Source organism: Podarcis raffonei, chromosome 5 (genome assembly GCF_027172205.1).
Source record: "Podarcis raffonei isolate rPodRaf1 chromosome 5, rPodRaf1.pri, whole genome shotgun sequence".
In the NCBI taxonomy this organism is placed as follows: Eukaryota; Metazoa; Chordata; class Lepidosauria; order Squamata; family Lacertidae; genus Podarcis; species Podarcis raffonei.
The window spans coordinates 95,639,716-95,666,657 of NC_070606.1; the positions used below are offsets into that span (position 1 = coordinate 95,639,716).

The 26,942-nt window shown below is 44.6% G+C and overlaps 1 protein-coding gene across 1 annotated transcript; it reads left to right on the forward strand.

Moving 5' to 3' along the window:
* Positions 1 to 9,604: 9,604 nt before the first annotated feature.
* Positions 9,605 to 26,158, forward strand: LOC128414855 (cytochrome P450 2J5-like). Its single transcript, XM_053390761.1, has 9 exons — positions 9,605 to 9,853; positions 14,512 to 14,674; positions 17,991 to 18,140; positions 18,348 to 18,508; positions 19,958 to 20,134; positions 22,417 to 22,558; positions 23,597 to 23,784; positions 24,249 to 24,390; positions 25,400 to 26,158. The coding sequence occupies exons 1-9, from the start codon at positions 9,686 to 9,688 to the stop codon at positions 25,585 to 25,587; spliced, it is 1,479 nt and encodes a 492-aa protein (XP_053246736.1). The 5' UTR covers positions 9,605 to 9,685; the 3' UTR covers positions 25,588 to 26,158.
* Positions 26,159 to 26,942: the final 784 nt, after the last annotated feature.

Consider the following 26,942-nt stretch of genomic DNA (forward strand, 5'->3'; position numbering starts at 1 on the left):
CATCTGAAGAATTAGACGAGCGACCACAGACTCCTTTCCTCATGACTATGAGAAAACATTTAAAGGGCTGTCCAGAACAAAGGTTCTCTATTATTGTTGCACTCAACAGGAAATAGGTTACCTAGGAGCGAAGAACTAGGGGCTGAGGTCCCTTCAGTGCCCCTATAAAATATGTGAAGGGGCCTGGCTCCGCCAAAGTGCATGGCAATTGCCATTCTAATGGTGGACGTGAGCCACATTATGTGATTGATTATGCGAGGTGGGGCTCACTTGCCCCCTTCCTCATATTATATTCTGTGGGAGTCATAAAGCCCTAGCAAAGGCTTGTAGCGCCACCTGGTGCCTTGCTGACCTCGGTGACCAGCATGTTCGTGCCTTACAATGTATTAGAATTGTATTGACCTTAAAAGGAGTTGTGTTTCCTCTGGGCAGTGATGACCCTATATGGTGTGGGTGGGTTTAAGCCATGACCAGATGAGGTAACATGAGCCATGTGGCTGGAGAGAACAAAGGATAATAAAACGGACCGGAGAGGGAGAAGATGTCTGAAATGAGCTGCCCTCCGTCCATGGAAATATTGTTAGCTCTCTGCGTCTTTATTTTATGCTAAACTACGCCACCTGGGACAGCTGGACTGCCACAAGTGGTGCCCTGTGTGAGGCTGAATAAAAGAATACGACTGAGGTTTTTAAAAGAGAGCTAAGAAGCAACTTAAAGCAAACAGTCTGAGGCAGACTAAGAGGATTTTTGATCCAAGCAGTGGATATCATTGGCTCACTACGCCCGGGCAAGGGTTGCAAGCGCTAATCATCTTCGGATCCCTGGTGAGTCGATCCCTTAAATATTGATTTTAGAAAAATGGGCAGCTCCCTGTCTTTTCCCCAACAGAAATTTTTAAAAGACTTAAAATTTCTCCTCTCCTCCAACAAATTGGAAGTTCCTGAGGGTGATTTGATACAGCTCATTCTGGCAATTGATGAGCATTGCCCCTGGTTTCCTGCAGATGGGACTTGGGAATTAAAACATTGGGATAAGATTGGAACACATTTTCATGGGCATCCCAGCATTGGTGTTCGGATTTTAAGTGCATGGTGCAAGGTTCGATATGCTATGGGTTCTTTATCACCAAAAAATATCTCCATGGCTGCATTGCCAACACAAGCTTCAGCTTCTTTAATTCAGCCTGCTGTCCTGCCATGTGTTCCAGCCCTTGCTTTGCCTGCAGCCCCAGAACCCAAACCTCCAGACTACAGTTCCTCACCAGAGGACCCAATCCTGCAAAAATACCGTGGTCTGGCTGGAAATGACCCTGCTCTTTCAGCAGCAGCAAAACCAGCTACCTCTTTTCAACGTGCAGTCCTTGCCTGTTCCTTATCTCAGGATACTATGGCATTCCCTGTTATTGTGCCCCCTGCTGGTGCTCCAGCAGGAACTCAAGCCCAGCTGTTGGTTCCAGATGACATCAAGCTTTTGGCACGTACAGTTTTACCCCCATCATCCCACGAATGGGAAATTGCCTGTGGTGCTTATGCTCCTGCTTTACTGAACCAAGCAAGAGGGAATAATCCTAATCTTACCCTCGCAGATGTCATAGATGCCATGATGGGGCATGGCCCCTTTGCTCAGGCTTCAGTACAAGCCACACTGCTGCAGATCTTATTGAGGAATACTGCTCTTGCTGCTCAACAAGCAATGAGAAAAATCCCGGAACCCACCAGTATCCAGTCTAGGTGGGGTTCAATCAGACAAGAACCTAGAGAATCATATTCTTCCTTTATGGACAGGCTGATTACAGCAGTGAGTCGCCAAATTGAAAATCCTGAAGCCAAACAAATAATTATCAAACAATTGGCCTTTGAAAATGCAAATGAGGAATGTAAGGTTGCGTTACAACCAATTATACTCCTTCCTGCCACTGACACAGCTACGATGCTACGCATTTGTCAGTCTGTTGGTACAGCCACCCACAAGGCTCATTTGCTGGCAGCAGCGCTAAATAAAAACCAGCCTGTAGCCATCGATACAACGTTTCCAGCGTGGCAAACCAAGATCACTGATACCTCAGTGTGGGTAGAACAGTGGCCTCCACCAAAAGAAAAAACCGCAGCAATGGCACCATCTCGTTTCTGAACAGCTTATTTCTGAACAATTGACTTTCGGCCACATTGAACCATCTTCATCCCACTGGCTCCAGCAGTCAGGAACAGTTTGCTTTTACATTGCCAGTATATAACAATTCGCAGCCCACCCAGCGATATCAGTGGGTTGTTCTGCCACAAGGCATGCGGAACTCCCCTACACTTTGCCAACATTTTGTGGATGAAGCATTGAAACCTTTCCGCAGGCGCCACCTAGAGGTCATATGTTATCATTTCATGGATGACATTTTAATCGCTGCTAAGGAACTCCCGCCTGGCATTTTTCAAGAACTTTCTGCCACGTTAGCAGAAGCGGGACTCTACGTAGCGCCTGAAAAAATTCAATTGACATTGCCCGCCACCTACCTGGGACATAAAGTCTCTGCACAAGCAGCGCTGCCTATTGTTCCCCAACTGACTATCCCTTCAAACATGAAGCTTGTGCAATTACAACAACTTCTTGGGCATTTGAATTGGGCTCGCTCTTTCCTTGCATTACCTACCAGCACATTATCACCATTGTTTTCAGCGCTCGCAGGACACAAGGATCCAGCAGATGTAATCCAGGTCACTTCGGCAATGATCACTGCATTACAAACTGTTAATCAGCACCTGCGATCTGTTCTCGTAGACAGGATCACAGAGGCCTCTGCACACGAGCTGCATCTGGCCATATTTGCTACACCATTGTTGTCAACAGGAATTTTATATGCTCAGACGGACAAGAAGAAGACTATCTGCATTATAGAATGGTTACATTTACCTCATACCCCTCCAAAGAACATTTATTCAGTAATTGAATCCACATCAGACATTGTTATCAAAGGACGTTCACGTGCTATAAACTTGAGCAGTTTTGATGTTGCATCAATTTATTTGCCTTTGTCACAGACTGAACAGCAGCATTTATTGATCACAAATGCTGCCGTGCAAATTGCTTTGGCTGATTTTATAGGTGTCATCATTTTTAATCCTCCAAAGGATGACCGTTTGACATTTCTGACACAGGTCACCTATGTTTTGACTAACCCCTTGTCTCTCACACCTCTCCCCTCTGCACTAACCCTCTTCACGGATGGAACAAGAAGTAGGGGAGTAGTGACGTGGGAGAAGGGAGGAAAATGGAAATGTTTATTTACCCCTCCACAGTCTTCTGCCCAGCGAGCTGAGCTAGCGGCTGTGATTCTTGCCTTTCAATCCTTTCCTACTCAACCTTTCAATCTTATTGTGGATACTCAGTATGTATATCGCCTTTTTGCTATTTTACCAATATCTTATATAACTCCTTCCTTGGATTCTGACTTGTTTTCCTTGTTTCTTGCCCTGCAGACTCAGGATCTTATGGCCAAGGCCTTACTTCAGCACAGAGAGTTCCCTTATTATGTTGCACATCTTCGCTCCCACACATCACACCCAGGGTATTTCGCAGAGGGAAATTCAAGAGCAGATTCAGCTCTGAAGAACATTTCTGCCTTTTCTCTCTTTTCTGATCCTATACTATGTCATAACACCTTTCATCTCCCTGCGAAAGCATTGGCTAAGCAGTTTTCTATTCCTTTGGCCCAAGCTAGGGATATTGTGTCCCAATGTGCTTCCTGTTCTAAATATCAGCTGGCCATTCCTTTTGATGCTGTCAATCCTAGGGGCACGTCTGCATTGGCGTGTTGGCAGATGGATGTCACACACACACCTGTGTTGGCTCCACTCTCCAAGGTTCACCTCACGGTGGACACCCACTCTGGATTCATATGGGCTACGCCCATGAGGGGGGAAACAGCTCGGCATGTCATTCAGCACACTATCCGCTGTTTCTCAGTCATGGGTAAACCTGCGCGCATCAAAACTGATAATGGTCCAGCATATATTTCTAAAACATTTTCGGAATTTTGTGTGGAGAGAGGATCAGAACTCACAGGGTTAAGAAGTTCTGAGTGACGTCTCACATTCTGAGGCGTGGTTTAGAATACTGAGGGGAGTGTTTCACTGTGTTTCTCTCAGTGTGTGTTTTTGCTCCGTTGCGTGAGAGGAGCGAAAATGAGCGCATTGTCACCAGGAGATTTATAACTGTTGTTTTTGCTACGGGAATAAAGACTTAAAGTAAGATAAGAGGAAAGCCTGCGTGCAGCCTGATTTATTACACACACACGGCAACCCTGCTTCTGTTCCGCTGTGTTTACGTTCTGCTGAAATCGGAGGACCCCCGGGAAAACAGAGCCGCCCAGAGGAAGCGTGTGGACCCCCCGGGGGCAGGCTCAGGTTATGGGTCATCAGCAAACGCCTGAAGCAGAGATAAGCAATGTTCGTGCCGGTGTGTGTGCGGCCAGCTAACGAGACGCTGGGAAAGAAGACTGCAGTCAAAGCCAGCTGAGGAGAAGCTGGAGCCAGTTGGAGCTGTGCCTAACGTTTGAGGCAGAGAGGGCTCGCTGGGAAGATCTGATCTGCCGGACCGGGAGGTGCCACTGCTGCTACTGTAAGTAAGCTGGGCCCCGGGGGAGGAGAAGATGGCAGACAGCCATGAATCGTCAGTCCCTTTTGATAAGGTGGACGGGAAGAAGCCCTGGGCCGCGTGGCAGGCACTGAAGAAGGCAGTGGGAGCCAGGCCAGAGGGGGCTGAGAGCTGCTTAGAGGAAGCACCAAGCCCAGCAGGGGCTGAGGGACGCCCAGAAAGCCCAGAGGGGCCTGGGACTGTGTTGGAAGGCTGTTGGAATGCTTCAACACGTCTGTCTGATGGGCTGTGTGCTGGAGAGCGGCTGAGAGAAGAGAAGAGAGATGCAGTGGCAGTCTGTTCCACTGGGAACTTTGCACCTGGGAGTGGGGGTGCAGGCCATTACAAGGGTCTTGAGAGTGCCCAGGCTGTTTGGCAGGAGCTGGAGAGGGTTTGCAGAGGAACCACAGCAGAAGCCAAAAGCCACGTCCCCAGAAGCGCTGTTGGCAAGGTTGGGGGGGCAGAGAAGACCAAAGGCAAGTTTGCAAAGTTTTCCACTCGGCGTTGCTTTATTTGCGATTCCTCTGAACATCTGCGTCGCGGCTGCCCACAGAGAGCAAGGGAGACAGGGCAGGATGTGTCCAAGGTCGCTTCCCATGGGAACCAGCCGGGTTTCTATGGCAACCAGTCCAGTAGAGGAGGCAGGCGTGGGAAAGCGCAAAGAACGCAGCGTGCTCCAGAGGGGGAAGGAAACGCTTATCAGCTGACTGCTTCGATGGCAGTCTTGGAGAACACCTGCAGCAAAAGCCCCAAGGTCGGGGGCAGTGGGAAGTCCGTTGCTAAGGCAACAAAGAAGGACAACTCCAGTGAGGAGAGAGTGCTGCGTTGGATTGTGGACTCTGCCACTAATGCTCATTTGGTGACAGAGACACCTGGTGTCAAGATAAGGAACTGCAGAGCTGTTTCAGCTGGGAAAACACTGTGTTTTGCTGATTCACAGAGACGTGTGACTAACGTGGGAAACTTATTTGTCTCTTTCTTACAGGCACAGCTGGAAGTCTACGTGTCGCCGGAGATAAAACATTGTCTTTTATCTGTACCATGCCTTTTACAGGAGGGATATGTGGTTTGTTTTGAGAAAAATGTTTGTACAATTTCCAGGGGGGGAAAACAGCTAGCACGTGTTGAGAGGAATCAGAACAACCTCTTTGTTCTGGAAACACCTCTGGAGGGTGAGGGGAATGCTGGGAAAGCCACTGATCACACTCATGTTTCGTGTGCTTGCGTGTGGCACAAGAGAATGTCACATGGTTCCTGTGAAGACATTCAGATGTTATCAGAGTGCACCAAAGGGTGCCAGGTAAGAGAATGTGGTAAACCTTTGAATTGCAGAGCTTGCAGGAAAGCCAAGAACAAGGGATATAATTATCCCAGGGTGGAGAGAGTAACCACAAAGCCTTTTGAGCTAGTACATGCAGACCTTTTTGGTATGCCACAGCCAAGTCTGGGCAAAGCCAAGTGGCTGATGGTGCTGACAGATGATTTTACGCAGAACTCATGGGCGTACACGCTGAGAACGAAGGATGAGGCAACACAACTGCTCAAAGATTGGGTGGCAGAGGTGGAACTAAGGTTCTCCACCAAGGTGCAGGGGTTCAAGTGTGACCGAGGTTCAGAGGTCACTGGGTCTGCTCTAAAGGGTTTCTTTCGCCAGAGAGGGATACGTCACAAGGTGACTTCTCCTCAGGAGAGTGGCGTGGCAGAGCTTAGGAGTAAAGCTCTGGTTCAAGCATCAGAGATTCTACTGTATGACTCTGGTTTGCCTCAAAGTTTTTGGGGGGAGGCGGTAAAGACGACCAATTTCACGATGAACAGGTGCTACAATTCAGTGGTAGGTGACACCCCGTATTTCCTGCTACACGAAAGGAAGCCGCAGCTGCATTTCTTTCGTGCGTTCGGTAGCAGAGCCATGGTGCCTGTACCAAAGTTTCAGCAGCAGGAGGGTGGCCCAAGGTACCAGGAAATGATCTTCTGTGGGTATGAACCTGCGACAAAGGGGTGGAGATTTGCATATCCAGAAGGTGATCAGACCAAGCTTCTGATCAGTAAACATGCTGAGTTCTATGAGCAGGATGGTTGGGCAAGGCGCAAAGCGAGCCCTGACGTTCACTCAGATTGTCTGTCTGACTCTGAGGAGGAGGGAGAGCCAGAGCCTGAACCTGCTGGTGGAGACCAGGTCCCTGAACAGAGTAAGGCGTCTCCACAGGTTGTTAAAAGAGTGTCCAAGAGTGAGCCCTCATCTCCTGTTCGCATAATGGAGAAAGCTCACAGACGTGTCAAGTCAGAGGGGGAATCTTCTGATGAAGAAGACGCACTTGCTGGCCCCAGTGGGTCAGAAGGAGCACCCCAGTTTGTGCCCAGGCGGTCATCTCGGGCAACAAAGGGAATTCCACCTGAGAGGTTTCAGGTCACAAATGCGTGGGTTGGTTTCGCACAGTGCGAACCTGAGATTTGTGAGGAGGTTCAACAGGTGCCTAACAACGATGCCAGGAAGGGGCGGAAGGCAGTGGGGAAAGTGTTGAACACTCAGAGGTCTGTAAATGTGTGTTCACAACTCCTCTCAGAACGTGATTCGAGAGGGGGTGTGGAGAGAGGATCAGAACTCACAGGGTTAAGAAGTTCTGAGTGACGTCTCACATTCTGAGGCGTGGTTTAGAATACTGAGGGGAGTGTTTTACTGTGTTTCTCTCAGTGTGTGTTTTTGCTCCGTTGCGTGAGAGGAGCGAAAATGAGCGCATTGTCACCAGGAGATTTATAACTGTTGTTTTTGCTACGGGAATAAAGACTTAAAGTAAGATAAGAGGAAAGCCTGCGTGCAGCCTGATTTATTACACACACACGGCAACCCTGCTTCTGTTCCGCTTTGTTTACGTTCTGCTGAAATCGGAGGACCCCCAGGAAAACAGAGCCGCCCAGAGGAAGCGTGTGGACCCCCCGGGGGCAGGCACATTTTGTATGTTGTGGAATGTGAAATTAACTCATGGTATACCCTTTAACTCCACAGGGCAAGCGATAGTGGAAAGGGCGCACCTGACGTTCAAAACACTATTGCTTAAACAGCTTGGCGGCCGAAGCATACCAACAGCAGATATTCCTTCAGCAGTTCACCAAGTTCTTTTTGTACTTAACCATCTTTATATCCACATACTAGGACCCATACTCCCGCGGAATTGCATTTTAGGAAGGAGGAGGCACTCCCCCGCCCCTTGGTGGTGTACCGACGCTTGCCTGATCCCGCGTGGCATGGACCTGTCCCGCTGATCACGTGGGGACGAGGGTACGCGGCAGTGGACGTCGAGGACAAGCCTTTATGGGTTCCAGCTCGATGCGTGCGGCCATGGCGAGTCCCTTCAACTGCGGAAGTGCCTTCCTAACCATTTGCCTTGCCATCTTTTGCTGCACCGTTATACAAGGAAGAGAAGCAGACGACACAGTCCAGTTGAAACCACCATATTTCACCTTATCGGCTGGCAAGCAGCTGTCGCCTGAATCCTACTCTGGCTGGCAGTATCCACGGCTCAGCCACTCTCGAACTATAAGAACAGCGTTGTTGAATAAGACTTTTAGGGGTGAAAATTATCATAAGATATGGAGGAATAATATTTTTGTACAAGATATGATTATGTTTACCAGTTTATTGCATGCTTCTAAATGTTGGGTGTGTATGCCTGCCCCCATTTGTTTTCAAATTAAAGAGGGGAAAGAATCATGGGGCATATATCCAAACTGTCAATATACATTGAAATTCATGTTTAATAGCTCTTGTTCTCTTACAGGAACATACAGTGACCAATCTCAGTGCTATAGAAGCGATACCAGTGCATGGCTAAAAACTAAGAAAGGAAGCCTACCATGCAGCTTGGAATCAGAATTCTTATATTCTTGGCTTCCGGATGGAAGTTGGCTTTGACATTATTGATTATAGTGATTATTATAGTAGTTATTTGCATTATTTTGTGTTGCTATATACAATGTATTCCTTCTTTAATTTCTGTATGTACTGCATGGTTCTCCAGTCTCACAAGAGTCGCTTCTCGCGCTCGACATAACCCTTGGGACTGACATTCATGCTTAAAATATAAAGAAAGAGGGCATGTGGGAGTCATAAAGCCCTAGCAAAGGCTTGTAGCGCCACCTGGTGCCTTGCTGACCTCGGTGACCAGCATGTCCGTGCCTTACAATGTATTAGAATTGTATTGACCTTAAAAGGAGTTGTGTTTCCTCTGGGCAGTGATGACCCTATATGGTGTGGGTGGGTTTAAGCCATGACCAGATGAGGTAACATGAGACATTGGAATGCAGCCATGCGGCTGGAGAGAACAAAGGATAATAAAACGGAACGGAGAGGGAGAAGATGTCTGAAATGAGCTGCCCTCCGTCCATGGAAATATTGCTAGCTCTCTGCGTCTTTATTTTATGCTAAACTACGCCACCTGGGACAGCTGGACTGCCACAATATTCAAGTTGGCACCCCTGATGGATTGCAACTAGCAAGTGCTCTGTGGAAGTAGCAATTGTACTGCACTGTGGTTCGATTCAACTGCAGGTAGAAGTTTGTTGGCTTTTGCAATTGTAATGCATTTACTATCCTGGCCCTCATTGCTGGATTAATAAGAGCTTGAACTCAGAGTTCTCTCTGAAGGCTTTGACGGCTACATCAGATTGAAACCTTCCCAAGGCACAGGTTACAAGGAGTAGCAATTCCATAAGAGGGAAAGATATCCATATTAAATACAGATGACTCTCGGGGTACTGGAAGTAGATCACAGTCTCTTGGGAGTTCAATGTGCCTGATATAAAGCACACTTCGTCACATCTGCATGACACATATTAAAATGATTATAGCATTTGATTGTATTAGTGTTAGATTGTATCACATTCCAAGGCTACTTACAAATAGTGTCACACCCCTTTTTGCTTATTTGTTTTTAATAACTGAGCTTATAAAAACAGACAATACTGCTGATGTCTTTGATGAAAGCAAAAACTCCTTAGAGAAAGAGAGTTGAACCTGACCAGGCAACCTAGAAAGAATTAAGTAGAAAGAGACAACAAGAGAAGGATGGAGATACGGGCACTTTTGATTGCTCTGCTGGTGGCTCTTCTGATTCTGCACTACCTGAAACAGCTCTGGTCACGCAGGCATTATCCTCCAGGACTTCTCCAGCTTCCTCTCATTGGAGCCACATGGAGGTTTGGATTCAAGATTGATGAAAATACTCTCATTCAGGTACTTATTGCTTAGTAATAACTCAGTCTGATGCCAGCAATTGTTTTATCTATTTCCCCCAACAATTGTGATATTTCAGCTTCAACGATGGCATGGGTTAAAATGGTCAATGCCATAAGCCTCCGTTGTCAGAAGCTGTAAGCAATACAAATAATAGTAATAATGTAAATAGTATTATTATTAATATTGCAAAGCACAAAACCATATAAAAGTTGAAAATACGCATTAAAAACTACAGATCAAAAATATTTATTGTATACTGTTAAACTGAGGAAGGAGGAGAGAACACCCTCAAAGGAAGAATGCTTTATGAAAATCTTGGAATATGCAGAGATGGCAAAAATTGATAAAAGATACAAATTTAGAATCTTTTAAAGAAGATTAGAAAACCTTTCCGGTCTATATAAAAAGTTATCTCCCATATGCAAAGACCACAGCGGGGTTTAAACAGTAAGAAAACAGCAGAATATATTAAGAAACATGTTAGAGAGGATGAAATTAGATAAGATGGAACTTTAAAATGCAATCGTATGTAATTCGAGTTATAAACATTGATATTGGGTGAGTGGGAAATCACTTGTTTTGTTGAATTGGAATATAGTGGTACCTTGGGTTAAGTACTTAATTTGTTCCGGAGGTCCGTTCTTTTTAAAAAAAAATTTTTTTTTTAATTAAATTTCCAGTTAACAAACCAATCATATCACATTAATTCCAAATTATACCAATACATAATAAACTCCAAATATTTAGCTGAATTTTAAATTTTTTGGGGGGGTACCCATGCTTCGAGTTCAGAAAGGGTCTTATCATCTTATATTTCTGCTGCTTTGATGTTCACAAGTCCCATCTTTCCATCTCTTTGTTGTTATCCTTTACAAATCCCGTCTTCCAATCTTCTTGCTGTTATCATTTTTCTTCTTAATAACCTCTGAGTTATCTCCACAAGCGAGTTGAAGCAAACATTATTATAGTCCTGTGTGGATTTTCACACTGATCCAAAAGTCCTATTCAAACGGCAGGCGCCATTTCAGCAGTTCCCATAAAATACAGTCTAAGCGTCTGCTCATTAACTTTCTCAGACCAGTTGCCCCATAAATCAGCCTTTCCAGGGGAATTCTTGCCAAATCAAACGTAGAAATCAGATATGATAACAGAACAGTGGCTCCTCCCCCTTTGACTGTAAATCTTGCAACAAAGTCAGTCTCATATTGGCGGTTCCCAATTAGAACTGCGTCATCCAAAAGCCTTTTGTTACCTTTCCAGATCTTCCGCAAAACAGAGCCTTTAGTTGATAATTTTATTTCCACACAGTTTATTTTCCCATCTCACTTGCTATCAGTCACGTGGCAGTTCTTCTTGGGGAGGGGTTGTTAGGTAAATCATATTGAAAAAGTGAGAATTCCCCCCCTTTCCGATCCGTTTGAACATACAGACATAGTTGTGATTCTTTGATGTAGTCTTCTGTTCAGTCCAACCCGTCACTCAGCTTCTCAGTGGTCGATTTAATTAGCAATCAGTACACCCTTTCCTTCGCTCGAAACATGTGCATTTACTCTTCTCCAATTATTTATCTTGAGCAATGCAACTAGGATCGCAATCAGAAGTAGCGTCCAGGAGATCCAAAAACTCACTCGAGGGCTTTCCGTCCAGTGCCCCCACCCCCTCCTTCTTTCGAACTCGGGGGTGATTTATTGGCAACTGCAGACTAGGCAGCATTTCCCCATCCCCTGGGAAAACTCGGGAGGCTAATTTACTCCCATCATTAGCCTCTTAACCTGTCCGTTCTTACCCTGAAACTGTTCTTAACCTGAAGCACCACTTTAGCTAATGGGGCCTCCTGCTGCTGCCGCACCGCCAGAGCATGATTTCTGTTCTCATCCTGAAGCAAAGTTCTTAACCCGAGGTACTATTTCTAGGTTAGCAGAGTCTGTTACCTGAAGCGTATGTAACCTGAAGCGTGTGCAACCCGAGGTACCACTGTATAATTGTTGAGTAACAAATGTAACTTTGTATATGGAAAATTTCTATATTCCAATTGTTTTGTTAATTGGAACATTATTATTATTATTATTATTATTAACCACCCAATAAGACGCGCCCACAGAAAAAAATCAGATTTTAAAAGGGCATAGGATGTCAATGAAATCAAACAAAGGCCTAGTTAAAAAGGAAGGTTTTGCCAGGTGAACTTCCCTGGCGAGAGAATTCCACAGATGGGGAGTCACTGCAGAGCAGGTCCATTCTTGTGTTGCCACCCTCTGGACCTCTTATGGAGGAGGAACACAAGGAAGGGCCTCAGAAGATGATTTCAGGGTCTGGGAAAGATCATATTGAAAGAGGTGGTCCTTGAGGTATTGTGGTCCTGAGCCATATAAAGCTTTCTAGGTCAAAACCAGCACTTTGAAATGGGTCCAGAAACTAATTGGTAGCTGGTGCAGCCGGACCAGGAGCGATGTAATATGCTCTTGTTCCGGTGAGCAACCTGGCCGCTGAATTCTGCACTAGCTGAAGTTTCCAAACTGTCTTCAGAGGCAGCCCTATGTATAACACATTGCAAGTAATCTTACCTTGAGGTTACCAAGATTAACAAATGTAACATTCTATATGAAAAAAGAATACAATATTATTACAGAAAAAAGACAGACCACAGCATTCATTCACAGCAGCCTCTCAACAGCCACTAACCTCCATGCCCTATTCAATCTTTCTCACTCAAACCAGAAGCACTTATAAAAAACAAATAACAAACTAAAATACCAAAATCATCTTAAAGGATCTCTGCGGTAAACTAGGGTTGCCATTTTTTAGGAAATTGTTGAGCTTTTCCATTGGGTTGCCATACATCTGGGTGTTCCTGACATTTTGCCGATTCCTGTCAGGACATGTCAGGAATTTTCCTGAAGTATAGCAAGCCTACAGTAAGTGCTAATCTCCAGGTGATTCTCTCTCCAAGATTACAAGGCCAGGGCTGTGAAATCAGCTTCAGAGAGTCATTTAGAAAGCTGTGAAACTAATTTCACTTGGAAATGAAGTCTTGCTACCACTTACAAATTGACCCATAGACAATACAACGTTTTATGTTGCCTTGTGTTTCCCCCTGATTTCACATAGCTACTCATGCTGCCATTATCCTACTTTGTCTGGTTTTGTGCTTTTCAGTATTAATCAGAATCTTGCCCCTTTATACTAGTTTTAATGTCATAGAATCATAGAATCATAGAGTTGGAAGAGACCACAAGGGCCATCGAGTCCAACCCCCTGCCAAGCAGGAAACACCATCAGAGCACTCCTGACATATGGTTGTCAAGCCTCTGCTTAAAGACCTCCAAAGAGGGAGACTCCACCACACTCCTTGGCAGCAAATTCCACTGTCGAACAGCTCTTACTGTCAGGAAGTTCATTATGTGTGTCATTCATAGCTGCTGGTTGAAGGGCACTTATCTCCAAAACACATTGTGTAACACAAGAATCTGAATTAATAAAACAGCTTATTACAAATGTTCTTGATCTTATCTTCCTTTTGTTCTATTGTATTTTGCGACATGGCCTTGAACAGGTATGTCCAACTTTCAAGAGACTGAGATCTACTCCCACTATAAAAAAAACTGGCGGTGAGAGCCAGTTGAGCTTTTTTAGGTAGCCAAAGTTATTGAGCTTTCGGGGGGGGGGTTCGGGGGGCCCCCAAGATCTACCACAGACACAGCACGATCTACCAGTAGATCACGATCTACCTGTTGGACATCCCTGGCCTAGAATGCTGTGTACTTCTCCCCTTCCAACAGACGGAAGGGGAACAAGTTCAATTGACAATGAAGTAGGAGCACAGCAGCCTTTCTCAGCAGCAGCTCACGTGTAACCAGAGAAGACAAGAGACAAACAGAACAGGCACCTTTCCATTGTCTCCTCCACAAGCATTAACTCTTTGTCAGACCATAGTTTATTTTATTTTTTTGTTTCTTAAATACAATTATGAGCCTTTTTTCAGCGAAAACTCTTCAAAAAATACAAAATTACTCAACCATCGGGTATGGACATATTAACTTTTAAAACATTGGAATTGGTAATAATCTCTAGCCCAGACATGTATCATCTGAATTCCTTCCCATATATTTTTATGGTGGTGATGCTCCTGCTGTGACCCACCGTGGGTCTGAAAGCTGACCCAGGACTCTAGCCCAGCCTATGCCAACCTGATACCCTCCAGATGTTTTGGACTACAATGCCCATCTGCCCCAACCACCAGGGACAATAGTCAGGGATGGTGGGAGTGCTAGTTCAAAAGCATCTGGTGGGCTACAGGTTCCACATCCCTGCACACACAAAGATTGTGGCAAGATCATTTTCTGGCAGTGACTTGTGCATCTTCTTGTCTGTCGCAGGAGGGCTGGTTCCTATGAAGTGTCTCTGCTGCTCTGATCCTAGGCAGAGGCAACATGGCTAGGAGGGAGTAAAACAAATGGGTTGGAATTATGGGAGGCAGGGAGGGAGGGAGGGAGGGAGGGAGGAGGAGGAGGAGGGGAAAAGATCATAGCAAGAGAACTGCACATAGTGAGAAACTGCAGAGGTGAGGGAGGATGACGTTCTCGTATTAAGTTGAAATATCCAACTGAGTTTTTTGAACACATCATTTCTCTCTTCTCTTTTGAACCAAATGGTAGCTGGGAAAGCAACATGGAAACATTTACACCATATGGTTAGGACATCTACCCATTGTAGTACTGTCTGGATTCCAAGCAGTGAAAGAAGCACTCATTGACCACTCTGAAGAATTAGACGAGCGACCAGAGACTCCTTTATTTAGGACTCTGATAAAAGGAAAGGGTAAGTAGTGAAGAATAAGAATTTCTACTGGTATTTTCTGAAGATGAAACATTAAAAGGGCTGTCCAGAAAAACAGAACAAAGGTTCTCTATTACTGCTGCTCACAACGGGAAATGCATTACCTAGGAGCCAACACCTAGGGGCTGAGGTCATTCAGAGTGGCTAGTCCTCATGCTATCAAATGACACATTCGTTTGGGTCCATGAAAACCTGGCTTCAGCACATGTGAAGATTTGATTGATTATGACATCTCTAAGAAACACAACACACTGCTTCTCTCAACAAGCTCTTCCAACATGTTTTGGGCATGGACTCATGTGGCAAATATAACATGTGAACTTTGAAATCACATAGTTACTATCATCATTATACATTATGAATTGCTTCTTGCATGTATGTCTCAAGGCAACTTACAGAGATATAAAAACAGTTTCAACTATGAATAATCATAGTTTAGAGGTCCCGGGCCCAAAGTAAGTCAGATTATCCTCCACCAGGGCCAGGGCCTTCTCTCTCTTTTTTTTATAAAGATATTTATGAAGTTTCCAATTTTATACAAACAAAAAGCAAAAAGCAAAAAAACACACACATACAGTTCTCCATACTTAATTTTCAATGACATATTTCCCTGACCTCCTCATACCTCCCCTTCTTGTATTCCAATTCAAATTCTTTACTCAGCAAATCCTTACCTCAAAACATTACAGCTGGAAACCCCTTAATTTCAATCCAACATCCTTCAACATTCTTTAATTTTACAATATTTCTGTAAATAGTCCTTAAATTTCTTCCAGTCTTCTTCCGCCGACTCTTCTCCCTGGTCGCGGATTCTGCCAGTCATTTCTGCCAATCCCATACAGTCGATCATCTTCATCTGCTATTCTTCCAGAGTGGGTAAATCTTGCGTCTTCCAATACTTTGCAATGAGTATTCTTGCTGCTGTTGTTGCATACAACATCCAGGGCCGTCTCAGTCATGGCTCTGACCTGGTGGAATGCTCTGTCCCATGAGACCAGGGCCCTGCAGGATTTAACTTCCTTCCGCAGGGCCTGTAAGACAGAGTTATTCTGCCTGGCTTTCAATTTGAATTTAGCCTGGTCTTTTATTCCCCTTCCTCCCCTCCCCTCCCCTTTTTATGAAGATTACCCGCTCTGGGATCCCACAGCTAATTCTCCCCTGGTCTCCTCTCTGGCCCAGATAGGACTAATTTAGCCAGCTAGCCCTGGTGATCATCTAATGTTTATTGGCTGGATTTCCCCCCAAATTGATTTTTGAATTCTGAATTTATTGTTATTCACGTTTTATACTGTATGTTATGCTGTTTTTTGTTGCATCAATTAAGTGTTTTAAATTTGTTGTTAGCCGCCCTGAGCCCAGTTTTCTGAACTGGGAAAGGTGGGGTATAAAAAAAAAATTATTATTATTTATTATAAAAGGTATTAAAACAGTACAAAAACCAACAACAACTAAATATGGGTTAAAACAATAAAAGGTATACACCTATTGAAGTGACCTTTGTACATGACTGGGAAAGCTTGTTGGGGGAAAAATGTCTTCCTTTTTTTGGGGAAAGTACAGAGTCATATTCTGAATGCAGTTCCAAAGAACAGGGACATTCACTCTGAAAGACACAATGTGAATTACTGTGGGGCTGGCCTGCCCAATAATTCCCATCACTAACGCCACAGTTTATTACTGGTGCTAAGGGCTCCTCGAGAAAATGCTTTTTTAATTGCACATTCATAATGATTTGTGCTCATAATACTTTCAAGGTGGTTATATCCAACTCCATTGTCAATACTATTTATGCCTGCAAAGATTTTGAGGTGATCATACAGTTTCATTTCCATTCTGTCACATCCTTTAACTTTCTGCTGAAAACTACAAACGCACAAACTTATTTTTGTCCCACTTTCGTTGCAATATAGTTTCCCCAGACAGAAATAATGCAGTAGTGTTCAGGCACCGTTGCAGAAGAATTAACAAAGCAGAATATATCCACCATTGATGCATTACGTCTTGTCAACAATATGGTGCAGAATTCACCCTCAGTAAAAAAACCCAAACCTGTCTAGCTGGACCAGTAGAAGTAGTAACTGGTTGACACCACACATTATATCCTTAAAAACAGTGTCGAAAAATTGGCTGAATTGGGTTTGTTTGGTTTTCCATACTTTTTATTGAAACTTTTCAGAAACACTAACTAAACAAACAAACAAAAAAGTAAAAGAGAGAAAGAAACACCAAGCCCTCTCTCAAAAGTAGGTCTTAACTCTTGTCTCACACAGAAGGGAGTGGACCCTCCCAGCTCTCACCTGGGTGCTTCCCTTTCTTCCCCCAGTCTCCCACCCTGGGAGATCTTTCCTTCTCTGCCTCTCACACAGGGTCTTTCACCAGCCAGATATCACCTTCAAGTGTGTATCCAATAGTCTTCCTCCATTCCAGTATGGTGACTTTATCTCCCAAAAAATTCCAACCATTCCTCCATGTTTTTTTAATAAAAAACAAATTCTTCATTTCTATTTAAACAGGAATCTCTGCACTGTAGTCATATACAGTGGTACGTCAGGTTAAGTATTTAATTTGTTCTGGAGGTCCGTACTTAACCTGAAACTGTTCTTAACCTGAAGCACCACTTTAGCTAATGGGGCCTCCTGCTGCTGCCGCGCCGCCAGAGCCCGATTTCTGTTCTCATCCTGAAGCAAAGTTCTTAACCTGAAGCACTATTTTTGGGTTAGCAGAGTCTGTAACCTGAAGCGTATGGAACCTGAAGTGTATGTAACCTGAGGTACCACTGTACAATATTAAAAAATAACCCATAGTTATTTACTTGTTGTATATTCATTATTTTACACCCAGTTTTATATCTTGTGATCCCATTTCCTGTAGGCAGTGATTTTCCATCCTAATTTAGCAAGAGAGAAAGAAAAAAGCTCCTTCCATTTACACCACAGCCATTCTTTTCCCAATAGCATCACCAGAAGCTTGATAGATAGAAGTGAAATTTGATCGTGATGGCCTTCCATGGAAAGATCTAAACTTGTTGACATCACACTGTATCAGATACCAGTTTTCTTTTCAAAAATCAAAACGGTAGAGCTGTTGAGAAATCTCACTTTTTGCTGATATTGTAAAGTGAGCATGCCTGTGACGTCATTCTGAGCGTCTGCGCATGTGCGAGCAGCAAAACCCTGAAGTAACCTGTTCCGTTACTTCCGGGTCGCCGTGGGAGGCAACCTGAAAAGATTTAAGATTTAACCCGAAGCGACTTTAACCCGAGGTATGATTATTGTTATTTCTCACTGATTTTCCATAGGTATTGGATTATCAAATGGTCACACCTGGAGGCAACAGAGACGCTTTGTTGTAGTTACTCTGCGGAAGCTGTGGCGGGAAAAGAAAAGCATGGAGCACCAAATAGCAGAGGAGACCCATCAGCTCGTGGAGGCTTTTGCACGTTCAAAGGGTATGTGATGCTAAGTTATGGTGCGGAGCTGGCATATGGAGATACCGTATATTTGTGTCCTACCTCTGTCCATTTTAGAAAGGATTGTGATATGCTTTTCTTGGTTCCTAATGGAGATCCCAGCAGTTTCTCTTGGCCACCATGAAACCCCACTCTCAGTATGAACTGGACCAGCTGAGCTAACATTAGTATAACTTTATTTTGCAGGACAGCCACTTGACCCCTCCATGCCCATCGCTACTTCAGTCTCCAACGTGACATGTGCTGTGGCTTTTGGGCATCAGTTTGCTCATGAAGATGAACGGCTCCAGAAGCTGATAGAAGCCATAGAATTTATCCTACAATTTGTATGTAGCTTTGGTTATGCTGTGAGTAGTCATTTCCATTCCTGCCAAAGAGCTTTAATACCTCCCAAGGGCTTTAATACCACAAATATTCAATATTCTGATAGAGGGTTGGAGAAGTGAGATCAGGTTTAAATTGATCTGAGATAAGGGCCACTTACTATCTCACAGCCTGATCAATTGCTCATGATTATCACTGAGATAAAAAACACACCAAAACCCCCCATAAAAAAACAACAAAGGAAGACTTTGTCCACCACAGGAGACTCTTTAGAGGGAAGATGGGACAAAAATGGAAAAATGACCTTGAGAACAGGTCATCTAGAGACCACCAAAGGGAACAGAGGTGAACAAAATAATCTTCTCAAGAAGGGAATTACATAGTTTTGTTGCCATCATGGAAAACTAAATATGTCTACTCTATACCCACCTAGCAGTGGCAATCATGATGGCGTCCATGGTGAGGCCCCTGCAGCCACGACTTGGCTGGATATTTTTTTTAATGAAAGAGAGACCAGCAACTCAAGCACTATCGCTATTGCTGAGGAAAGCAGCCCCCTTCTGGATGATCAACTAAACCCTTTCCTCAAATTTAAGTTCAGTTCTCCACATTTCTACATCCATTCCTAATCTGTAAAAAAAAAAAAAAAGTACTCATGAAACTTACTTGAATCCCCCCCCATCCCTATTCTCCACCCACCTCCAACTACCACAAATGGGCACTAACTTGTTCCAGGAGAGGTCCTGCGATTGTGCCCAGTTTTGGAATTATGCCGGGGAGCTGGAAAAATATTTTGAGCCATAGTTTTCTTTCACATTTTTGTTACGAAAAAGGAGCAATGCAGCAGCGAGCTCCAGATGGCTGGAAAGCCAAACAGGATGTTGATGCCTGGGACTGTACCGTGGGAACAAAGGGACAGTCTATTCATTGTACTGAGCACCGGATGTTAGCTCAGAGTGTCATCTGACCTGTACTGGAAGTACAGGGGAGGAGTTTTATCTCTCTGCTGTTGGTGTTAAGAGAGTGCAGACACGTTTCTCTGTACTGCTGGAAAGACAGAAATAAAGGCATGTAAATACATTTCTGTCTGTCTCCTTCCCCTCCCTGGGGATGGCAGGGGAGGAGTGGTGTGTTCTTCTCACGTTAGAGGAGGATCGCCGATTGAGATCTCGCCTGATCTTGCCGGGAGTCGCAGACGGGGAGGTCAACAAGGAACTCAAGCCGGGAGTGGCCAATTCCTCTGACTAGGCTTGATTCCTACAATTTTCAGCTAGGGATAATTCACAGAATCCAATCATTGTGGGATTCCAGAGAAGCTATAGACACCTTCCTTCTTCTTAGTGAGACTCAAACTAATATGCTAGCCCTGAAGAATAATGCAGATCATGTTTTTAAAGTGCAATTCCAAAGCACAAATGGTTTGAACAAGCTTCCTCATGGTAATGGCAGCATTTCTGCTATCTTTCCTTTAGCTTTATGAAATGCTCCCATGGCTCATGAAACATCTCCCAGGGCCCCACAAGAAGGTTTTCTCCTGCATGGATCTGGTGCGTTCATTTGCAAAGGAGGAGATAGAGAAGCATAAGGAGAATCAGTCTCTGCATGAGCCACAGGATCTCATTGAGTTCTATCTACTTCAGATGAAGAAAGTAAGTATCTGCTTGAAACCGAATGCTGCTCATCCAAGGAATCATTATATTCCATGTTATGAGTGAAGAGAGAGAGGAGCTGAGGGAAGTCTGGGGGGTGGGAGGGCTGGTTTTCTTTTCGGGGAGGGGAAAATAGGGGAGGAATGAGGATGATATGTTTTTGATTAATTGTTATGTTGAAATCTTTAATAAAAAATAATATATATATATAAGTGAATACTAATCTCTTGCCAAGGGGCGCGGGTGGCGCTGTGGGTTAAAGCCTCAGCGCCTAGGACTTGCCGATCGAAAGGTTGGCGGTTTGAATCCCCGCGGCGGGGTGCGCTCCCGTTGCTCGGTCCCAGCGCTTGCCAACCTAGCAGTTCGAAAGCACCCCCGGGTGCAAGTAGATAAATAGGGACCGCTTACTAGCGGGAAGGTAAACGGCGTTCCGTGTGCTGCGCTGGCTCGCCAGATGCAGCTTGTCACGCTGGCCACGTGACCCGGAAGTGTCTGCGGACAGCGCTGGCCCCCCGGCCTATAGAGTGAGATGGGTGCACAACCCTAGAGTCTGGCAAGACTGGCCTGTACGGGCAGGGGTACCTTTACCTTTACCTAATCTCTTGCCAGGACACCAATATCTCTCTCTGCCCCCCCCCAATTCCCTCATAGTCATTTTAATTGCTAAAGTGAGTTGACATCCTTCCATAGGCATCTACTAAAATAGCTAGGAAAGGATAGATATTTTCATGTACAAATGTGAATGCAAATGAGTATCTGCTTCAAAACTGTAGGCAGCTCATTCAAGGAATCATTCTATTCCCTGGTATATGTGAATACTAATCCCTTGCCTGGAAACCAGTACAGTGGTACCTTGGTTCTCAAACTTAATCCGTTCCAGAAGTCTGTTCCAAAATCAAAGTGTTCCAAAACTGAGGCATGCTTTCCCATAGAAAGTAATGGAAAACGAATTAATCCATTCCAGACTTTTATAAACAACCTCTAAAACAGCAATTTAACGTGAATTTTTCTATCTAATGAGGCCATTGATCCATAAAATGAAAGCTGTAATCACTGTACTGTACTATAAAATAAAAAAACAGTATTGTGGATGATTAAAATTAAAATTAAAATTAAAATTAAAATTCTTTCTTACCTGCACTTACCTCCATTTCCGTAGTCACACAATCCAATCAATCAATCAGTCAGTCAATCATAAAATGAAGAACAAGCTACAGTCACAAAAATGAAAAAGCCGCACAAACAAAAACGTAAAAAAATAGCAAAAACAAAAGCACCAAATATAAGCTCCAAATATCACCTCATGACACTTCAATCGGAAATGGAAGGCTCAAATGAGGGCACAAATTAGCAGCGCAACAGGGAAAATGGAAGCTCAGGAGCACATTCAGCTTCCGAAGCAAAGTTAGTAAACCGAAACATTGACTTCCAGGTTTGCAGCATTCAAGTTCCAAGTTGTTCGGGAAGTAAGTTGTTCGAAAACTGAGGTACCACTGTGTCTTTTTTTCTGAATCTCAGTTGAAAATCGCATTGAGTTCCCTCCAAATATTTCTCATAGTCAATTTAGTTGCTCAAGTGGGTTGACATCCATCCATAAGCAAATATAGAAATGTCTAGGAAAAGTGTATTATGGGGTCTTGCTTTGGAGCATTTTTTGGATTGATGTTTATCTGACATTCAAATGTGGACTGAGAAAACAGAAAATCCAAAACAAAATATTCTTAAACTAAACTGAGGAGTGTGTTGGTAACAGTAGCCTGTTGGTTTTTGCTGAGTTTACCAGAAGTCTGGTAGGGACTTCTGACAGGAGCTTTACAAGAACGTGTAGCCTCCTTTTTCTTCCTTCAGTTGTCCCTTTCCTGCTCCTTCATCCACCTTTACAGCCGTTGTAACATACCGCTTGTTATCACCCACCTGTTCTGCCGTTGATGACTTCTTGGATCATTCTTTGTCTAGCTCCTCCCCTTTGACCTTACCGCCTTGGGTGACCCTGCTGGGAGTACGAGATTCCCAATGGCTTCACTCACAAGGGTCATAGGAATGTGCAAGCCCACTCACCACAAAAATGGTGATGATCCAGCGAGTGAGGGCAGCAACAGTAAGGGGGGGGGTGGCAGCAGCTTCCCATTTCACTTTAGGCACTATAAGAGGACACCCCACCTCTCATGAAGCATGTGTGGCCACCCTGGTATGGTAATAAGTGGGGGAAGGAAGATAAAGTGCTGAAGGACAGAATGTAATGTATGTAAATGACATGTCACTTCCCCCATTTTCAACACCAGAGCAGGAATGACCCAGAGTCCACCTATGATGAAGAAAACTTGGCCCAGTGCATTATTGACCTCTTTGTAGGAGGGTTTGAAACAACCACGGCTTCTCTGCAATGGGCACTTCTCCTCCTGGCAAGTCATCCAGATATCCAAGGTGAGAGAGGAGAGCCAGGGCTTCTCTTGACCACTAGGGTGGAGCATAGTTCTTTAAAGGTTTCATAAGGAAGCCTACAATAGTAGGGTTGGAAGGGACCCCAAGGGTCTTCTAATACAACCCCCTGCAATGCAGGAATCAACGCATTCCCCCCTCCAGTTTGATACCATACCACAACCTGTTTTCTTTTGCAAATCTGCTAGCAGTTTCTTTATGCAGCAAATGTACAAGAATGCCCCTGCTGTGAGATAGGTGACTGAGCCTCATTCCTGCCTCTCCGTGCTCCATTACATGAGGGATGCGGGTGGCACTGTGGTCTAAAGCACTGAGCCTCTAGGGATTGCTGATTAGAAGGTTGGCAGTTTGAATCCATAAGACAGGACAGCTCCTGTTGCTCTGTCCCAGCTTCTGCCAACGTAGCAGTTCGAAAGCATGCCAGTGTAAGTAAACAGGTAGTGCTGTGGTGGGAAGGTAATCAGTATTTCTGTGTGCTCTGGCACTCATCATGGTGTCCAGTTGTGCCAGAAGTGGTTTAGTCATGCTGGCCACATGACCCTGAATGCTGTCTGTGGATAAACGCCAGCTCCCTAGGCCTGAAAGCGAGATGAGCAAAGCACCCCATAGTCTCCTTTGATTGGACTTAACCGTCTAGGGGTCCTTTACCTTTACCTTTATATGAGTGATGCTAGCCAAAGATCAGATGAGGAAATGAGTATTAGTGAAACTAAGTAGGAAATATTGAGGGCTGGGGGTGGAGAATGAATATATGACAGCCTTTGATCCCAGCCCTTCAGCAAATCCAGCCAGCTCTGGCAACCAGAAACAACTGCGATGAGCTTCACTTTTCACACCTGGGATCTAGAGTGGGGAAGAATCATGTACACAGATGAGCTCTTTCGAGGACCAGGTGACCTAAAAATGCAAGAAACTGGGACTCATTCACAGAGATTTATGGAATATGTTCAAGGGAATTAAATGTCCATCTGAAATAAAATGCAGTATTCACAATAAAACTTCTGTTTCCATCATTCTCTTCAGATAAAATGCACAAGGAAATAGAAGATGTCATAGGTTCTGCTCACTCAATCTGCTATCAAGACAAGAAGAAACTGCCCTACACGAATGCTGTGATTCATGAAATACAGCGCTTTAAATTTGCCAGTTTTTGGGGGTTCCCTAGGCAATGTGCAAAGGATTTCAAGCTGCGTGGTTTTCTCATTCCCAAGGTATAACAGTGTGATATAGCTGCACTCCTGTAGCCCAAGAGCAAAGAGCAGCAGAAGGTTTCATATTGAGAGATGCAGCCAGCCGTACAGGAACTTCCTGTCTAGTCAAAAATCTGAAGGGCAAGAGCAGGAGCTCCATCTGCAGACATGTTTCACCACTGGCAAGTGCCATTCCATGGGGCAATTGAGGCAGGGGAGGAGCCTGAAGTATCCAGAGGTCTCACCTGGGTTGTGAACTTTCATTTTAAAAGAGGTGGCGGAAAGCCCTCTTGTGTTCCTGCCTGTACAGAAAGTTTTTACAGTGATGAATACAAAGCCACCCACCAAAATAATAATAATAATAATAATAATAATAATAATAATAATAATAATAATAATTCCGATTAGTCTTGGGATAGTATGGGACAATTAAAAAAAATGTATTGATCTGAATGCATTCCAAGTCACTTGTTTCTTATGTGCAGGGGACTATTATTGTTCCCGATCTACGCTCTGTTCTTCTTGATCCAACACGATGGGAGACACCTGCAGAGTTCAACCCAAATCATTTTTTGGACAAGGATGGACAATTCGTGAACAGAGAAGAATATCTCCCATTTGGTGCAGGTAAATGCAGAAGACCAAGCTACGTTGTGATCTGTAGATGTGCTTACTGGTCTGCTTCCAGGAAATGACATCAGCAGCAGCAGCACATGAGGGAGTGGGCCGGAGCAGAAGCAGCATCCTTCTGGCTGGAGGGGCACTGCTGGTCAGCAGAATGGGGCAAGGCACAGGCAAGTTAAGGGGATCTCTAGGTTGGTGGCTTGGGACCCACACATGCACATACACTTATGTGGTCTCCATCTGCACCTCCCAACATTTGCCACCCCTGCCCTGTCCCTGAGAGAGGCAGCACGGCCAGCACCAGGATAGTGCTGTTCCCTGTCACACATCACCACTGCAAGGCACCCAACTTCTCTTCAGGCAGCAATGCTAGTTCCTACCAAGGTGAAGTAAACCTGGCAGGAGAGTTTGCTCCATGGTCTTAACCCCTTTCTGCATTGCTGATTTGGGCAGTTGACCAAAGTTTTCCTTTCATTTTTTAAAATCAAGTTTTATTAAAAAGCTTTATACATAAGACACAATAAAAATCATACTAATCTAAAAGGGAAAATAGAAAAAAGATTAGGAAAGAAAAAATAGAAAAGAAATAAAGGAAATTACAGAGTCCTCTGTCAAAATTAAATCTTCACCCTTATTCTGCACACAGAAAAGTGAGCCCTCCCAGTTCTCACTGGGAGCTAGACCCTCTTACACTGGCTTCTAGCCCTGGGAGATGCACTCTGCCCTGCCCCTCCCACAGGACCCTTCATCTTCAATCCACCCTCTTCCTGAATGTATCTTCCTTGATATGAGATAGGGAACTTCAAATTACAGAACAAAACATAAGTATAACAAGAAGAAAGGAAGGTTAGCACTGACCAGGCTAGAAAGTGACAGCAGCCTTGATGTTTTCCCTATCCTAACTATGTCTATTTTGCCAAAGTGTTATGCAGAATGCTTATAGCTACAAAGCAATGAAGATGGGAAAGTAAATTATTGCTCACTTGCTGCCTTCTTCTTGTCTCCTCTTCAGGGGCTCGCATTTGTTTGGGAATGAAGATGGCAAAGATCGAAATATTCATCTTCCTGACCAGCCTGCTGAGGGCATTCAGTTTTCAGCTGCCAGAAGGAGTCAAAGAGCTCAATCAAGAGGCTATACTAGGGCTTATAGCACATCCCCATCCGTATAAACTCTGTGCAGTTCCCTGCTGCAACACATAAAAAAATAGGAAAATATTAGGGGCTGCACCCCTGCTTCCTGCACTCGGTGACCCCTTGGCCACTCCTGACACATGAACCCCCTAGCATTTCCCCTTCCCTTCCCATCTCATCCCATGCAACTACTGAGGTCTCTTTTCACCTTCACAGCTCCATTTCTGAAGCCACTTCTCTCTTATCTTCTGCAGCTCTGCTTTGCATCTGTTTTCCCCTTCACCCCATCTCCTCCTTTTCTTCAGGCCCTTTCATTCCCCTGTTCTCATCTTCATCCCTATCCCCATGCCTCCTTACTCCCTCCTTTTTGACAACTTCCTTTGCATCCCCATTCTTACTCTCACACCCTTTCCCCCTCCCCTCTACTTTCCTCAAATCTCCCTTACACACACATTCACACACCTCCTCCTCTCTCCCTCTTCTGCAGCCCCCTTCTAACACCCCCATGCTATGTTATTGTATCTTGAAGATGAGTAGACTCCTAAGAGCAAGGCTATCAGCTTCTCCAGTTGAAGAATGTTAAGTTTCTTTGATGATACTGTACATGTGTCCTTGTTAATAAAATATCTCTTCTAAATCACTACATTGAATCCGGAACCCGGAACCCGGACCACACAAGGTATCAGGAGTGAAATAGGTTGTGTGGAGGCACTATGCAATATTTGAAGGCTTCACATCCTTTATCACAGTTAAGGAATGGAAGGGGGAGAAGTTTGAAACAGACGTTCCCCTGACTTCCACTGGCCTTTCCTTCAATGGCAGAAGTTTGAGTAAAATGGAGATGGTGGAAAACTGAGATAACTGTGGCTTTAGGAATAATGGTGGTATGGAGGAACACTGAGCAATTGGTGTGTTTGTATGTGTATGTGTGTTTGTATATATAACATTTTAACAAGGAGAAACAGCAGAGATGGGTACGGAAGCAACCACCCAAAAGCTAAGAAAACAGAAGAATGCATGCCAGCGGTGCTCCTGGACTGAGACAGACTGGTTGAGTGCTCGACATGGAGCCTGGGTCAAGATATATTACTCTGCAGAGGACTCAATTGAAAGGCATCTAGGGAAGCCAGAGAGGGGGGTTCCACCCTCAAGACGCCAGAGACTCTTAAGCCACAGGGCTGGCAGCTGGTTGTAGCAGAGGAGAGGTATCATCCTGTGGCCCTGAGAACACCAGCTGATGCCAAGAGGAACACTTTCTCTGCCACTACAAGTGCTAGCGCAACAGCAAGAGGACGGCCCCCTGAGACCATCGGGCATGGCATTGACATCAAACAGGGCATTTACTGAGCCTGCCCCGCCTTCCTTTGCCGATCCCCTGAGGTCGCCTGGTTGTTCAGGTTGGCAGATTCAGAGATCATTCAGAG